Source organism: Populus euphratica, unplaced genomic scaffold (genome assembly GCF_000495115.2).
Source record: "Populus euphratica unplaced genomic scaffold, PopEup_1.0 scaffold972.1, whole genome shotgun sequence".
NCBI classification, from domain to species: domain Eukaryota; kingdom Viridiplantae; phylum Streptophyta; class Magnoliopsida; order Malpighiales; family Salicaceae; genus Populus; species Populus euphratica.
Window position 1 is genome coordinate 21,512 of NW_011500830.1, and position 18,238 is coordinate 39,749.

General features: G+C 31.4%; 2 protein-coding genes across 3 annotated transcripts; both read right to left on the reverse strand.

The window, feature by feature from the left end:
- Nucleotides 1–6,341: 6,341 nt before the first annotated feature.
- LOC105116514 (casein kinase II subunit alpha-2) lies at nt 6,342–11,065 on the reverse strand. The gene is made up of 10 exons (XM_011013912.1): nt 10,777–11,065; nt 9,531–9,660; nt 9,201–9,395; nt 8,894–9,051; nt 8,137–8,227; nt 7,951–8,016; nt 7,732–7,814; nt 7,506–7,569; nt 7,336–7,404; nt 6,342–6,693 (listed from the first exon to the last, which is right to left on the reverse strand). Exons 1-10 carry the CDS (start codon nt 10,860–10,862, stop codon nt 6,634–6,636), a joined length of 1,002 nt encoding a protein of 333 aa, XP_011012214.1. The 5' UTR covers nt 10,863–11,065; the 3' UTR covers nt 6,342–6,633.
- Nucleotides 11,066–15,325: 4,260 nt separating this feature from the next.
- LOC105116515 (uncharacterized) lies at nt 15,326–17,868 on the reverse strand. 2 transcript variants are annotated; one of them, XM_011013914.1, is made up of 3 exons: nt 17,565–17,868; nt 16,191–16,421; nt 15,326–16,104 (listed from the first exon to the last, which is right to left on the reverse strand). In XM_011013914.1, exons 2-3 carry the CDS (start codon nt 16,269–16,271, stop codon nt 15,541–15,543), a joined length of 645 nt encoding a protein of 214 aa, XP_011012216.1. In that variant the 5' UTR covers nt 16,272–16,421; nt 17,565–17,868; the 3' UTR covers nt 15,326–15,540. The 2 variants fall into 2 exon arrangements, with proteins under 2 accessions (XP_011012216.1, XP_011012215.1); XM_011013913.1 differs by lacking the exon at nt 17,565–17,868 and having other exon boundaries at nt 16,191–16,700.
- Between the last annotated feature and the right edge of the window lie 370 nt (nt 17,869–18,238).

An 18,238-nucleotide genomic window follows, 5' to 3' on the forward strand; every position in this document is an offset into this window, starting at 1 on the left:
AATATGTCATAACTTCTTTTTATTTACTCTTAACTATTTGCATCTTTTATGAATTAAAATATTTGTTGTTTAAAGGTTATTCTAGCTTTTCCCTTCATTACAGTTACACACTTTCACTTTCATGCTGGTTTGGTCAAGCAGATTCGCGATGTAACTGTAAAGCCATTTAATTAGTTGGCATAATTGATGAGATTTGAGTGGAGGATGAGTTGGTATAATTGGTGGAGTATGAGTGGAGGATGAGTTATTAGGAATATATTCCTCCTAAATTTATAAACATTATACCCTCACTCTTACCTATAAATAGGCAATACATTCAAGCTTATATGCACACCAAGATAAAGAGAAGAAGAAGAGAGTGAAGAGAGAGTAATCCCATAAAATTGTAAGGTATTTGTGATAGAGCAAGTGAGGTGTTTTCTCCTAATAATAGAGAGATTCTTAGTTGTTCTCCTAGTATTTAAGAGAGGTTGTAATTCCCATATTACTTAGTAAAATCCTTCTATACTTGCTTGTGCATATAGCCCAATTGGGTGAACCACGTAAATTCTTGTCTATCTTATTTTATCTTATTCCTTGCCTTTTATCTTGTTGGGTTTGCATACCAACATCCTAACAGTAACAAGCATCATCTAGTTTGCAGATTCTGCTACCTTGTTTCTGTTTGTCTATTCGTTTCTTTTTCTTTTTCTTCTTTTTTCATCTCCCCTTTTTTTTCTTACGCTTCTTACTGTTTTGCTTAGGCCTCTTTTCATGCAATTTAATTTTACTTGTTATCTGTTGCAGTCGGCAGCTTTGGCGGCTCTGTTTCTTACTTTTCTATTTTTCCTAGATCGGTGAAACATACATTATCACTACACTATAGTGCTAGTAGCTGTCCAGCAGTGCCTTAGAGCTTTCAAAAAGTCGGATGGCTACCTTAAATTTTGTAATGCTGAAGAAGCTCTGCTTGTCTCCTCAGCTGCAGTTTCTTCATCAGCTGTCTTCCACCCCCTCCTCTCCTAATGATTGTTTCTAGCATGCTTAAAAATATGTTATGCTAGCAATTTGCCATTGTTGCTGTGGATCTTAACACATGCTTTAGCCTATACAATGCTTCTAGAACCACTGTTGCTTGATATTTTCGAGTTTTGAGTTTTTAGACGTGGTGGGGTGGAATGGGAATCGATGGTTCCAACTTACTGTTGCAAAAGTACTTGTGGCTTTGATGTCATGTCACGCTTTAAGGAAGAAGTGTTAGACCTGTTCTTATGAAACTTGCTACCAAATATTGAATGATTGACTATAATGGATGTTGAGATACCGCTTTATTTCCTTTCTCATGCTTTCTTCTTTTTGGCATCATATAACTTCAAGGAGTTAAGGTTGTACTGTGTTCCCTTAAAATGTCAAATAATTTGTAGGAAATAGCCAATCCATGTTAGGAAAGAGTAACTGTGACAAGCTCTATTTCGAAGTTTATTTTGTGGCGTAAAAGTAGGTATTTAAATTTAAATTTAAACATGTCTTAATTTAATTATATTTTTCTTGCCCTTTTACAAGTCTAACTCATTATCGTGTATAAATCACTTTCAACTCTTATAATGTTTAATTATCTCTCTAAAGAATATAAAAGTCATAACTCTTTACCAGAAAGTAATGTCCCATGCAAAACATTACTTACAGAGGCTCATTCCTTTAAACCCCCACCTCAAAGGTGTATTTCTTACATCAGTCCATCTCGCGGCATTATCATGATCTATGGATGTAGGATGAGTCCTTACTTGAAACTCTTGTTGCACGTATCTAAAACATATAAACTATGTCTTGTACCTTCTAATAATTTACAAATAATAATCAATTATTTTAAGATCCTCCACGTGCATTGATCATTTAATGTTCACTTAAACCCATATTAGTTTGTATCATACACATCATCACTAATTTGTATCAACCATATTTCTTATATATATAAATGACTAGGGCATTACATGCATACCCACCACTTAAGCTAAGGTTCTCATCATATAAACATGTTTTCTTGAGATCAAAGGGTTTAAATTAAGTTACTACACCAACCCTTCTTTATCCCACATCTAGATCTCTCTAAAAGCTTATTTCTATTTACCATTTAATTAATATATCATTCATCACCTCAATATATTTAAATTATCATAACAACCATAAGTTGTTACACATTTACATTGTCAAAAGCAACTTTGATTATACCATTTTTACATCATCAAAACAACCCCAAATAATCCACCTTTACACCACGTAACCAACCCTATTTACACCTTATCCACATTATCAGAATAGATTCTAAACACATTATGTTATGCTAACAACTTAACCCCTTAATACATCACTTATTCACTAATCAAAATAAACATAATAACTCACTTTTATATTGTCATAATGACCTTAAATATTTTATATTTATCTTATTAAAAGCAACCCTATTTGCACTTGTTCATGCTATCAAATTAACTAGAAAACACATAAAATCTTGCTTACAAAACAACCCCAACTTAGGCTATAAGTCCATTATCAAAACAAGCCTGAAAGCACATAATTTTTATGTCATTAACTCGGATTTGCCATCATATTTTTATTTACCATTCCCACAACCTGGAACTTGATTATATATCATCCATGTTCCATAAAAATATTATATTTTATTTATTTCAAAAAATCTTCCAAACACATTTATTAACAAATAAGCATCAGGCATTCACCACCACATAATAATTTAACATTAACAATTTATTTTTTTCAATCATGGTTTCCAGAGAAGTCCATTTTTCTTTTAGATACTCAAAATCTCTTCCCAAGTATTTGTTTAGCAAGTAATTCTTAATCTACCATCTTTACATGTGACCAATCATATAATTATGCTATCAGTATCAATTGATATTATTAGTCTCTACCTCACGGAAGACTAATCAAAACTAATTCTGTTATCAATATTAATTGATATCAATGGTCTTCACCTCTTGGCATGCTAATAAAAACAAATCTTAGTATTGATATCAACAAAAATTATTAGTCTCCACCTCGTGACAGACTATTCAAAATAAATCCTAATATCAGTGTCAACTAATACCGTTAGTCTTATGACATGGCAGACTAATCAATCTTTCCTAATAACATTTTCCTTTCTTTTCCTTTTTTTTTCTATTTTTTATGCATTCATTTGTTTTTAAAAAATATATGCACAATTTACACAAATAAACCTATTATGAAATACTTAATTTAAAATTTATTATTAAACTTATTATGAAATACTTAATTTAAAATTTGTTATTTAGATGTCAAACACCTACCTACTGCTGCTCGTGACAATCTTATTTCTCCTTTTTATGGTCTAGCTCCTAAAAGCCTCCTTTATCATAAGAAAATTTACCAATTATTCTCATCATATCCATTTTACCTAAGAATCATATCCTGATTCCACAATTAAAATACATTTATAATTTATAATTATAATTATTTCATATCTTATCCATATATGCAATGCATTCATGTTTAGAAAACATACTTTCCATATTTATTTCAATCACTCTAATAATTTTAGCTAAAATCATGTAATATCATCATCCATACACATCAAGTAAAATTTATATCTTAAAGTTCTAAGTAATACTTTTATCATAATAACACCTTCACATATTAACACATTATCTTTTTTACCCAACTTTTTTTTACACATGTTACATCATTATTTGAATTAAATTGTAGCACAATTTTACTTACTATGATGACCTATTTCGTGTTCTTTATCTTAATACATGTTTTTTGGTCATAAAAAGTAAAAATCATCCATTGCACTACTTTTCTCTTCCAACATTTATTAAAGCTATTAAATTTAACACTTCAAACCTAGATTAGAAATTAGAACATATTAGTCCCTTTGTGTTATTTAAAATTCCTTCCAATTACATTTAGCCCAAAACACATCTTTAGACTAAGTACATATGTTATCCCTTTTTGCTTTCCAATTAACACATTTTGAGTCAACTCAAATGGAAATCAACACATTTTAAAAAATCTTCCATCAAATGGAAGTTTTAGCCACAAAGAAAATATTTGCTTGTTTTTAATTCCTAACTCAAACTCATCTATTTATGCCTTTCAACAATTCAATGAGAATATTTAACATAATCTTATCTAATAATAACAACTTTCATCTTTTTTATTGGCAAAAATTTCGGCCTAAAGGATTTTCATCCCTTGGAATTTTTTTTATCTTTCATTATGTTTCCAAGCATTAATAACACTACTTTAAAACATAAAGTTTGAGCCAAATAAGATCTCTCACCAATCCCCCCCCCCTCCCCCAAGCATTTTCATCATTTTTCCAATTTATTTTTATGCATTAACAGCATTGTAAAGGTCATATAATATGATTTCAATCAATAATTCCTTCTCAAACTTTCTAAACCCTACCCCACATATTTCAATATATTAGGATTTTCAATTATTCAAATTACTCATTATAATCAAAAGAATTAAGAGAAAGAACATTTACTCAAGTGTTTTGAAGATGGATTTGAACATGTTCTCATAGCCATTTTCTTCCAAAGCTTTTGTTCTCTCTTTTTAGCTTATACTTTTCCTCACTTGAATCTATCATTTTCCCCTTGTTTTATCCCCCTTAAAACCTCTCATAATTTGATAGTTTTTTTCCAAAACTAGCTAAATCTCCTCATGATTTTTCAGAACAATAGATTTTCTCTCAATTTTAGTGGAAGATTCAAGAACAACCATATTTTTGTTGGTTTTTTGTACAATTCTACCCCTCTTAATTATTTTAGATAGTTTCCATGTATTTTACTTAATCATATCTCTTTTTCCACGAGTTTATTTACCAAATTCATTCTCAATTATAATATAATCTCTTAAAAACCATTTTCTCATTTTAAAATATATTAATTTTTTCTTTTTATTATTTATTTCTTTTTTGAACATATTACCATTTCAATGTAATATTACCAATTTTTAATTGAAACTTACACTAATACTTTTCTGTACAATTCTTCATTAACTTTTATTCCTTATAAACTAATTTGTTGGAATCTTGTATTTCTTGAAACATATTTATTTTAAATTTTCATTATACTTTTCTTCATCAAAACTCATTACTAATTTTATCAACATTATAAATTTTAAACTAAAAATTCATAACCCTCATTTTTAACTTCAACCACACCTTTATATTTATCTTTGGACATCATCATTTCCATTACACATTATATTTATTATTATTATTATTATTTATTTATTTATTTATTTCTCTTCATCTCGGGGTTCTATTTCTCAACATGGTCTTATTTCTTCATCCCGGGGTTCTATTTCTCAACATGGTCTTATTATCTTCCATCGATGTTTATATTAGGGTTTACATTAAAAGTTTGAATTAATAAACATCATTCAAATTTCAGAATTACAAACTAAACTAGAAAAAAATACAACCTAAACTAAAATTTTTAAATTCTCAAATGATAATCACGATCCATAATTAAAAAAATATAAATTTATTTTGTTAGGTTAGTCTAATGTAGTTTAATAGATATATTTAGCTCGACATGTGCAAAAAAATAGATGGTCCTTGATCAAGTATCGATAGAATTAAATTAATTAAAAAATCATCCATTTTTAAACTGAACTGAATTATTCAAATATAATTGAGTCAAGTTTCACAAGTAAAGCTTCAAGTTCAAGATTTCACAAGTCTAACATGTCTAGCATGAGCACAGACTATTCAAGTTCAAGATTTCACAAGTCTAACATGAGTTCAAGATTTCACAGGTCTAACATGAGAACAAACCATGTTGTTATTTTTGATTAAACTACTTGGAAATATAATAACAATTGCTTTTTAAAATATTTTTTACTCAAAAATATATTTTTTTTTTATTTTTAAAAATTATTTTTGATATCAACAAATCAAAATAATATAAAAACATTAAAAAATATTAATTTTTAACAATATTTCAAATTTTTAAAAATACTTTTAAAACATTAAAAAAAAAATCTTGATGCTCATTTCTTTTGAAGTTTAAATGCCTGCTGCACAAGCAAGTCAATTGTGAAATTGCAAATGACGCCAGGCAACGTTATCTGGAGACATGGTTTGATCCAGTCTCGAATTAAAATATTGTTTGATCATGCAAGAGGCTGTTCAGAAACAGGGAATCCCGGCACGGTGACAAAAATTCATGCAAATTGGCCTCTTAGAGGCGGTCATACAAGTGCCAATCGTGCCACCACCAGTCAGTCCTCGCAAACATCGGTTATTGACAGGGATTCATGTCAGATGGTGGAATGTGAAAATCATAGCAGGTAAATACATCGAAAAAAAAGAGGCAAAAAACAAAACCCAAAGTGAATATGATGCGATTATATTCTCCCAGACAATTCTTAACTGCCTGCAAATAACAGAGGGCTGCCATAATGTTAATAGGGCAAATAATCATAAGCACCATACATTGTCCCAAATGCAACGGCCTGACGCTCCACACAAACATCAGCATCGCAACCTGCTACAGTGTCAACATCCTGCTATTGTCTGTGGCCCTCACTTGAGAGAAATTTATGGGTAGATCTCCAGTCCACTGACAGAATCTATGTGAATACTAGCATAGTAATCTGTTACTGTGTCCGCATCCTGCTACTTTCTGCAGCTCTCACTTGAGAGAAATATGGGTGGGCCTTTATAGAAAACATCAGGGGAAAAAATTAGATGCACGTTAGCATTTTCAAGAATCGGAAGGTTTTGTATCAGCCAGATATTAACCAAAAATGGCTACAGGCAAGTATGTGCTAGCAGGTTCAAAAGCTTACACTGTCCCATTACCAATTCCCGAAACTACAACGCCAAACCAGAGACTTCCAGCCAGTTGGATCATTACTCACATTTTAGCCATGGAAGCAGGCAAAGAAGCTAAGTTTAAGGAACAAAAAGAATGTTAACTAAACCTATTGCCAGTTTGATCTATCACTCTCCGACACACACACAAAGAAAGCCCCATGGACCGCAACTTGCAAGACTATAGCAAGTTTGAGCTTTTCTCAAGCCAATATTGAAATATTAATGTGCATCCAAAGTGGAAGCAGAATAAAATGCTGTACAGATTATAAAAACTAGTGTCTAGATGCCTGGAGTGACATTTCTAACACAAGCATTTTTTGCACACCCTCCCTTCCCATTGCAGGTAATTCAACATGCTTGAGGGAAAGACTGGATGGAAGATGTCCCCGCCCATTTATTGAACCACACACTTCCAAAAAGAAAAAGAAAAAGCAAAAGAAATAATAATAATAATCTAGCTGACAAGCCAAAAATGGAATTACCATTGCTTCTCTAGCAGTTAGCCTGTCTTGATGATCATACCGAAGAAGCTTATCAAGAAAATCAAGGGCCTGCATATTAGAACCTCAAAAGAATCATCAATAGTTTAAGGCTACTAATGATAGGTGGAATAAACTTAAATTTACTTGACAAATCATGTAAGATGACTAACCTCTGGAGACACAAGGTGCTGATTATCTGGATTAATAAATCTTGACCAGGGCTTCCTACTGTGCCTGCAGAAGTATAAAATATGACACATTAATTCAAATTGACTAACAAATTATAGATGGCCATATAATATTGGACAAGAAAGTCACATTATTGGGAAATCAAACATTTGATTAATAATGGCAAACTAATTTGTAAAATGGAAAAGAAAATCATGATTCACAAACCTCCCAACAAGCGCATCAAGTTGAGGATCAAGCTCTAAATGATATTTGTTCAGATATGCATTTAGCTCATCAGTCCCTAGTACCTGAAATCAACTCGAAATCAGACATTGGGCAAGTGGTAACAGTTTAGTTAAGAAAAATCATTTCTTCATAATCTTCATAAAACTATTGCTTAAATAACATGCGCAAAACTTCACTGAACCTCTGAATCAGCACTACCTTGGCAACTTTGACAAGCTGATCATGGTTATCATGGCCATAAAAGAATGGCTCCTTCCTAAATATCTGCATCAAGAATAGGAACAATCAGCAAATCACAAGATGATGAAGGATCAGCAAATCACACATGATAGATCTCATAAAGAAGAAAGAGTCACATGAAGGCTCCACATGCGAGATTCTCACCATTCCAGCAAACATGCAACCAAGGCTCCACATGTCTAAAGAATAGTCATAGCCTTGTAAATCAACAAGCAGTTCAGGCCCCTTAAAATATCTGAGAAACAAGGAAAATATTTTATTCTTTAATTCAAAGATGAAGCCAAAACAATATCACCATTCAAAGCTATATTAAAAAAGGTAATGGTCAAAGTGATATTGCTTTTGCCTTGGACCTTTCAGAAAACTGTTCCATTCTTGAAGTCCAGGAACAAAAATTACAGTATGTCAAGAACCACCACCTCCTTGGAAATTAAGGAATTGACCTCAAATCTAAACATAGAAAAAGGAAAAGGAATATTTTGATGGCTGACTCATGCAATCTGCTCTGCGGGTCATGGAAACATGCATTATCAGAAGCTCACTCAGCTTGTGTTTGAAAGCAATTTAGATAAATTTGATACAAAAAATGCATCATTAAGAACCACTCAGTTTTCAGATACTCAACTGATTAAAGGTATAGGCTAGACAGAACATTACATAACCAACCACGGAGTGCAATGAACCTATTCTTATAGTCCATAAGATCTAATTTTGAGTTACGGACAAAAAATGTTAAATTGCTTTATTAGTATGTTTTTAATATTTTAGCACATCAATAAAGCGCAGGAGGGGTGTCCACTACAATTTATCCTATATTCAAGGGCTAAATGTAAATAACATGAACAAAAAGATAAAGAAGAAGAATGTCATTAAGATGATCTATAATGCTTTCAACCATTACCTTGAAGCAACCCGGACATTATACTCCTTTCCAGGATGATAAAATTCAGCAAGACCCCAGTCTATCAAGCGAAGTTTTCGCAACTCATGGTCTATCATAACATTGTGAGGCTTCACGTCTCTATGCATTATTCCCTGTGAGTGGCAGTAATCTAATGCCTGCATTTTCAAGATATATTTATTTGAGCAGAATGACTTGCAACATAATTCCATCCATAACAAATTCTTCCCCAAAACCAGAAATTTCTGACCCATCAACATAAAGGTTAAAGAGAGAGGGGAAGAGAAAATTCTCATGCATAAGATACCTTGAGAAGCTCATATATGTAGTAGCGTATGTCATAATCAGTCAAGGTGGGGTACAAAACTTTGAAGTCTGTACTGTTCACATATTCAAATATGAGGCTAGGAGTTTTTGAGTGCTGATCTCTGACAATGTCAAGAAGCTTTACTACATTCGGGCCACCACAAAGGTTCTGAAGTATTTTTATTTCCCTTTTAATCTGCAAAAGGATCATAGAAAGGTAATCAATATGCCTCAAACAAATTTCTAGCTAAGTTTAAGGGGAAAACATTTATCTTTTTTTTTAAAAAAAAGAAAGCACTGAAATGTTAGATATAGAGATATTAACAATCACCTTCTTTTTCTTAACAGGTTTGAGGATCTTGATAATGCACCGCTCATTGCTATTGACATTTATGCCCTCAAAAACCTCACTGTACTTTCCCCTTCCAACTTTCCGAACAACCTCATAATCATCTTGATCACTGGAAAGATCTAGAAAAGTTAAAACATAAAGGAAAGAAAACACACCATAGCTACCACTAGAGGATATGAATAAGAAAAAGAGGAATGAATAGATCTGCCGGCTACTATATAACACAAAGCTTGATACCACTAATCTGGCATTTTACTACAGAACAATGAAACATCAAGCCTGAGCTGCAAGAGATGGCTAGAGACAGGTAAAACAATGGGAAGCCAAAATTTTAATATAGAATAATCAGTGAAGGAGCTAAATGGTACGAAAGTATTCATCGAAATCCATTTTAGCTTTTAAAATTGCTACATTTTCCATTCTTTAAGAGTCCCTGTTCATTTACAGATTTAAATTCTGCATCAACCAGTGAAACTTAGTATCAATAATATCATTTCACATAAGCCAGTCCTCAGTGATTACCAAATAAAAGCCTGCTTAGAGTCTCAGAAATACTTGAAATAAAAAAGAAGCATCCATTTTTAGTGAATATACAGCAAACCAACTTCACAAAGTAGAACAATCTTAATAAAAATCACTTCCCCTTAACTGAATGAGATTTTACGCTTTTTTCATTTACAGGAGGAAAATCTTCCTCATTTCACCATATATCCAATTCTTGGACAGCAACTTTATGACCAGAAAACAATAACACAATGAAAACCATACTTTCAGTACCTAGGATGCTATAGCTTTTGAAAGCATTATCCAAACCAAAAGAAATGGCTCTCATCCATATGGACAACCAAGCAATTTGGATACCGTTCTAGTCTATCAGCAACATTTCTAATACATCACATATATCTTAGAGTCCTCTCTCTCGCAGCTAGTAGATCCACCAAAATAGATAAAAACAAAAACAATAATTAAAAAAAGGAACATAATATTGCAATCAATTTAACCAAATAATAATAATTGATTATTTACTATGCCCAAAACCTAAAAAAAAAAAAATTTTGCTTAGCTCAGTACACCTCCGATAAATTCTTTTCATGTCCCAAGCACTAAGAATATCTTAAATTCGCAAGCCCATGAGTCCACCAATCTCAAAAAAAAAAAGATTAATAAAAAACAACTAAAAGGAGAGATTCAGAAATCGATTAGGGTTTGATTAAAACTTAGTTACCCCCACTGAACAGCGAGAGACTCGTAATCCCAATACTCCTTAGGACGCAAAACATTCACATCGGTATAAACTCGCGCTTTCGACATGGATCGCCGCCGATTCAAGATCCCGATGATCTTATCGGTATTGCTTTCTTCGCCGTTGGAGACAGCGGTGGTGATGCGCAGGTTTGGTAATCAGAGCGCTGCTACTGCTGGGTTTTGGGTTTGCTCATGTTTTTTTCATGTGCCAGCCGGTACCTAGTACTTCCTCTATACGCTATGCACCGCCGCTTCATTTATGAGCTGGAAATATAAAATTGACAAATATCAAAGTAAGTTGTACATCTAAATAGATAAATAACTTATTGCTGCTTGGGTTTCTTACCGGATATCACCGGTTGAGTTTTTATAAATTTTAAAATTATTAAGAATTTATTTGATTATTTTAAAATTAATAAAATTAATCAAGATATATATCTGAATATTTATATTAATAAAAATAAAAAGAATTTATTAATTAATTTAGCGAGTTAATGACTTGTAAATTAAATAATAATTATATAAAATTAAACAATAAAAACATTTTATTTAAATCCATTGCTTCTCTGTATAAAAAGAATAATGTTAAAATTATGTAACAAAATACAATTATATTTTTTTAAAATATCACCTAAAATAATCATAGATAGTTATTTCTAGAGAGATACAAATTTTTTTAATTAGTAACAGAATATATAATGTATTCATTTTACAAAATTATAGTAATTAACCTTTCTATCATATTTATTCTACAATTGAACATATTTAGAGCTTCGCAGTGCCAAATGTCACTTTGTAATCAGATTACTACAATACACCCTTCTTCCTTTTAGTAGTGGTCAAATTATAGAATGATATTACTCTATCTTAATCCGATTTTATAGACACTCATTTCTTTTCTAATTATTCAGATAATTCATATACAAAGGAAAGGTATTTGTTTTTTTTACGCAATTTAACTAATGATAGCTAATACAAAGCAGTCAAGTTTCTTCCTATTTATCATAACAAAGATTGTCATAAAATTCTTTTCAAAATTCACTCTATCATTATTTCATAACTTGATTAATATTAGCTATATACTGTTAATTTAGTTTTAGATTTATTAATGATTTGATTTGTATTTATTTCTGAATTCATTAAACCAATAATATTAACAATTTATATTTAAAAAGCATTTGGGATTGTGTTTGAAAAGCATTTCTGAAAAAATTAGAAAAAAAATTGAATTAATATATTTTTTTATTTTCAAATCATTTTGATGTGTTAATTTTACAATATTAACAATTTATATTTAAAGAGTATTTGGGATTGTGTTTGAAAAGCATTTCTAAAAAAAATAAAAAAAAATTTGAATTAATATATTTTTTATATTTTCAATTTGAAAAACAATTACAATCATACTCCCAACATATATTTTTAAAAAATTAGATATATTTATGAATCTAAACCCAATAACCTTTCCCTCATACCATATAATAATTTCACTCATATTATATAATAATTGAGTATTTATTATTTTATTTCAGTATTTATAATTTGCAATTATAATTATACTCCCAACACACGTTCTTAAAAAATTAGATATATTTATGAATCTAAACCCAATAATCTTTCCCTCATACCAATGAATTATAATCCATTGTCCTTAACTCATGCTATAGAACAACCATATTGAATGGCTCATTTTCAGTAACGCGTATCTTGTATTATTCATACATTCATTATTTCATTTTAATAATTATAACCAAAATTCAACATAAATCATATATTTCTCAATTTATTATGGCAACTTAACTCAACAACCATATTGAATGGCTCATTTTCAGTAACGCGTATCTTGTATTATTCATACATTCATTATTTCATTTTAATAATTATAACCAAAATTCAACATAAATCATATATTTCTCAATTTATTATGGCAATTGAAAAACCATGCCTTATCTTAATTAATCCTGAAATTCTATTACCCCACCTCGAAGACAATTCAAATCTTGGAATTTCTCATATGATAGCCACTGGAGGCTTACATGGTCGTTAACTTCAGGGCCCGCAATTCAAATCTTGGAATTTCATTATCCCGTCCCGAAGTCAAATTGAATCTTTTGACATCTACTTTCACTGTTTTGAAACTAACAATTTATGCATAGACAATAGTCTTTCATTAATTCGGAAATCCCTCACCTGGAGCCTCTAAGACGCGTGCTCGAGAGAGGATCACCTCCACTTTGAACAAACCTCTTGTCAACACCAAGGTTTCAACAAGTCAATTACCATTTTGCCCACCAAGCCTTTCTATGTATTAAGCATTCATTTAAAATTATATATTTAATTCCCATTTTGCCCACCAAGCCTTTCTATGTATTAAGCATTCATTTAAAATTATATATTTATTATTTCCCCTTTTTTCCATACTCATCATCAACATTTCATTTCTTTCTCATACTCTAATTTACTTATATGCATTTATATTCACTTTATTTTCCCTATAGCTAAATCAAAACATTAACACCATTTTACCCAGTTTAATAAGCTTCCCCCTTGGAAATTTCTGAAAAAATTATAAACCACCACAACCCCATACCATCCTTTCCCATTAACATCAACAATAACACTAACCAAATTTGGCTGAATTTTATCCCTCTCTAATGTTACTGGCAACGGCTTCTTCTCTCTCTAGGGTCCCCGTAGTTTGCTTTATCCTAAGCTAGAACTTGCCTAATCCATGTTAGACCCTTTTTTTTGGTAGAACAAGAAAAGATGAAAGGAGAAAACGAAGACTCTGCTCCCTCTTTTCCTATTCTGCTGTCAGCTTTAGTGCAAAAAGGAAAGGGGTTACTATTTTCTTTACATTGACAAAATCACTCCTCTCTCATTTCTTTATAATTTAGTTTAGTTGTACTTTAAATCACGAGAATTTTATTTACACGTTGTTTTTCATAATCATTCACTCGCATTTCCTCGCTATGTATATTGCAATTTCACATCTTAATTAAATTTCATCTATACTACTTATCCTTATTTTTTTAAAAAAAAAATTATAGTTTTAAATTGGTGTTTACAATATATATATAAAGGGAAATTGAAAAAAATGCATTAGGGATGAAATAGTGAAGGAAAAAAAAAAGAGAAAATGGTAGAAATTGAAGGAGAAAAGATGAAGATGTTGAGGAGTTATTTATAATACAATTAGGGATGAAATTAAAAAAAATTGAAATATAATGATTAAAATTAGCTAAATAATGAAAATTTAAAAGCCAAAAATCAAGTTGAAAGAGATAAAACAAATGCAAGAATCCTTTTTAATATAACGAGGAATGAAATTAAAATAATTACAAAAAAAAGAGTCAAACTTGACTAAAAGTAAAATAATTAAAAAAATCAAAGACTAAATTGGAAGAAGTGGAAAAATTGGGGATTGTTTTGTTATAAATGAAACTTCCATTTTAAATCAAAACTGTGCATTTTGAACTCAAGAAAAAAAAAAAAAAAAAAAGCGCATGCACCAAAACAACATTGTTTTGGTGTACGATTTTATTATGGTATATGGTCTTCTTCTTCAAATGGCTTTTTGTGCATGTTTGTTTTCTTTCCTTATCCTTCATAGTTTTAATTGGAATTCGGCCTGTTATTTCTCTTTTCCACGCCTCCCATGAATGCCGAAAAACACATTACTTCCCTTATGTGCATGTGTATTACATGCTCAACCCAAAAATACACAACTTTAACCCTTTGAAACACTGCAAAAGTGGTGCGAAAATGGCAATCAAATATACTGTGTCATAACCCAAAACTTAACCCACAATTTCAAAATATGTTCCAAAAATTAATTAAAAAATATTTTCAATGCATTAAGGTCATTCTTACATATGTTTTATAATTTGCAATTATTTTTCTTTTGTTGATGTTATTTTAAAAAATCAAATTTAAAGAAATATATTTCAAATGCTAACGCATCCATTTCATATTTCTTAAATACTTTTTTTTATTAAACAAACATTGATGTTATTTTAAAAAAAATAAAAAATCAAACTAGAGAAAAAAATAAAGAAGGGGTTAAAGTGCAAAAAAAAAAACCCTAAACAACTCAATTTTATTTTGATCCTTATTTTTCTTCAAAGTTCAGGTGATATGCTAACTAATATCATGTATATAATATACTTATAATCATTAATATAAAATTGATATTCAACCCAACTTCTTCATCAATATTTTTAATAGAGGAAGAAGGAATTAGATTTTCAAGAATATATAAATTTTGTTATTGCTTGAGAATAATTCTCGCGAGTCTAAAAATTTTGATCTAATCAATTTGTTAACATTAAATATACTATACTATGTATGGATATAAAACTATACATTTGGATGTATCAATTTATTAAAGTAGAGATAGCAATTTGCAAGTATTAATTTCAAGCATACTACAAACAGATTCATTGGTATATTAGAGTTTTGTAAAATCCATCAATTAATAGAGATACTTATGCCTTGGAATAAAGCCTAATTGCTAGATAATATATTTGGACTGGTACAGATAATTATATCTATTTACTGAGAGAGAAAAATATCTGGTCAATCTTTAGATGGTAACTTGCAAATGGTTTTGAAAGCCACAGGGGAAGAATGTCATCTTTACACAAGACACTCAGCATTGTAGGAACTGTGCATAAAGATAAATACAAACGTAATTGATAGAATTAGTCGATAAGAATCAGTTTAAAATCGACTTAATAGATACTTTTCAAGTCATGTTCAGACTCAAAACCTGGCAAAGCCAAGGGGGTTGTTTTTGTCTCTCCTGTCTCAGTTGTTCTTCAACCCTAATACCCTTTTTACTTTCATTTTGGTACCCTAAGGTCATGTCAGGAACTTGAAAAATCCCCAATTCGCAGCATTCTTCTCTTTTGGTGCTTGTCTTTTGATGTTTCAAGGAACTTGTCCTATTTATATGGCTGGATCCAGTGGAAGACGAAGAAAGGCTTGTTCCTGAATCTGAAGTTAGTGGTGTTTCAGGTTTCTTCCTTCTGTCATAACTCGAAGGTCCCAATGTTAGCTGAATCTCACTCTCTTCTATTAGCTCTAATACTCTATCTGCATTTGATTCTGCAACACAATCTTCGGAAGGCCACTCCAAGTCAAGTCTCCCTATCGACTTCTGCTGCATGTCGCGAGCATGATTAGACTTAATAAAACTAAAGCCATTCTCGTAGCTCGATAACTCTCGACTCTGCTGATCTGGCCTGCTGCTTTCAATGTTTCTCATCATTATCTTTTGGATTCGATATAGACGATGAAGTTCACATATCTGCAACATTATTCACAAACTTAAATCTCTTACAAGGAAGGAAAATATAATTAAGTAGAAGACATATTCATGTGGAGAAAAAGCACCTGCTCTTTGAATGTTTCTTCGTGTTTTAACATGGCCATTCTCATGTATTCCTTGTCGCAGGGCTTGAGAAATTTCCCCATGATTTTAGCCTGTGTTAGACTTAGCTCAATTGTCTCCTCAAGAAATTATATTTATATAGTTGAATCTGCAATGCCTCCTCTCCAAGAACTTGCAAGCAGAAATGCGTTTACATCACATTTTCAGTTTGGTCATGCAGTTCCTGCTTGAATCTACAAAAAGAGGATAGAAAGAAACAATTTAAAGCTAAAGCTCCTTGATTGATAATAGATTGCTTAACAACCAAGAAGTGATGAAAGATAGAAGCCGACATTAGTGCTTTCAAATAGTACTAAATATAAATTCATCATTATAACGTCAGCTACTTGTTGTATAGTTTGTCCGTTTGCTAGCTTGTGTTTTCTTCCATCACCCCTCCTGGGCCACAATCATAATTTCCGAATACAAAAATCTACCACCACGGACGATACCGTTGCCCTAGGAGTGGCTCCTACTATGAATTTTACCCATAAATGTTATCAGTTGAATTTGCACATTTCATGGAACATCATTTTTTTTTTTTTAAGTGTACTGCTTTTCGGAAAAAAAATAAGAATATGGTGGCTCTAGCCTCTAATTTGACCACAACAACATACACAAAATTTATCTCACAGCAAGGATGAATAGAGAAGGTGGATCCATATAACTAATCCAACGAATTTGAATTGAGTTTTCATTAATAGATGAGTTGAGATGAAATCATTTTCAAAACGAGAGAAGCGTATGCATGTATGTTTAGATTATGGAAATGAAGTCCCTCTTGGAACAAGAAATATGTAGTAAAACAATGGATAAACCATTCGAAGGTATGTCATGCTTTCATACTAGTAGCAATGTTAAACAATTACTCTGTGTTATCCAAGACAGAGTCAAGATTAATCGCAATGTCGGTAGCAGTGACAAACCATCTCTGGGTGTAATTAAACAATTTCTCCGTGTATCCACAAGATTAAACTCCATAGATCATAAAACTGACAATATCTATATACAAAATCAGTTTTTTTTTTTTACTTCAAATTTATGAGTGAAAGAGGACGAAACGAGACATAGCATTCTTTGCGATTAGTCTTAGGAGTAGATAGTAACATACATGTATATATAGCTTCTTGCTAGTCAGAATATAGACGGAAGAAGTAAACTTTTCTTAGTTTGAGATCAAAAGTTTACAAAGCAGAACTGCATCATCAGGAATATGATTGAAATGAAAATGTTAACAATTTTACTACCTCCGTCCCTTTCAATATTCTCTACCATATAATTCATGCAAAAAGAAAAAAAGATGGCCATGTAAGGTTAAAGACTTATGATCTTCTGACCTGTAAGTGGAGTTTTCAAGAGTTGAGAAGACGATCAAAGCTTGTGTTTTTAAGAAGAATACGAAGCAAAACAGGAAAAAGAACACTTTCTAGGAAAAGGCCAGAAGTTCTTTATCCACCAATAACCTTTCACCCCTGAAGCTTGAAGAGAAAGACTTGGCCTTCACATTCTCCATCAGTAAATACTGCAGAAGATAGGAATAAATATAACTTGAGAAGAGTTAAAGATTCTCTCTCTCCCTCTTTCTCTCTCTCTCTCACACACACAAACCAAATTATTCGTCGCATTTGTGGTTTGAGGCATGCCAAACAAATCCCAGTGCGTTAGCCAATGCAATTCAAGTTTTGTGACAGAGATGCCTCAGACAGGTCCAGCAATGCAGCTATATAAAATTGGATAGAGTAATACTGAAACTGTTATATATCTATATTTTTATAATATAGTTGTTGAGGATCACAAGGGCTTTGCATTACTCCAAACAATCAACAAAATTAACAGCTTAGCCTGCTGAGATGGTCACATGCAACCAAGAATTCTTTATCACCAGTAATAGTTGTCGCAATTATCTGGCGACTGGCGCCATATTTTTTATGCTAATGATCATTCATTAATACGAGAGAGCTTATACTAATGATCATTAATTAATACGAGAGAGCTTAAGGTGACATCTCTT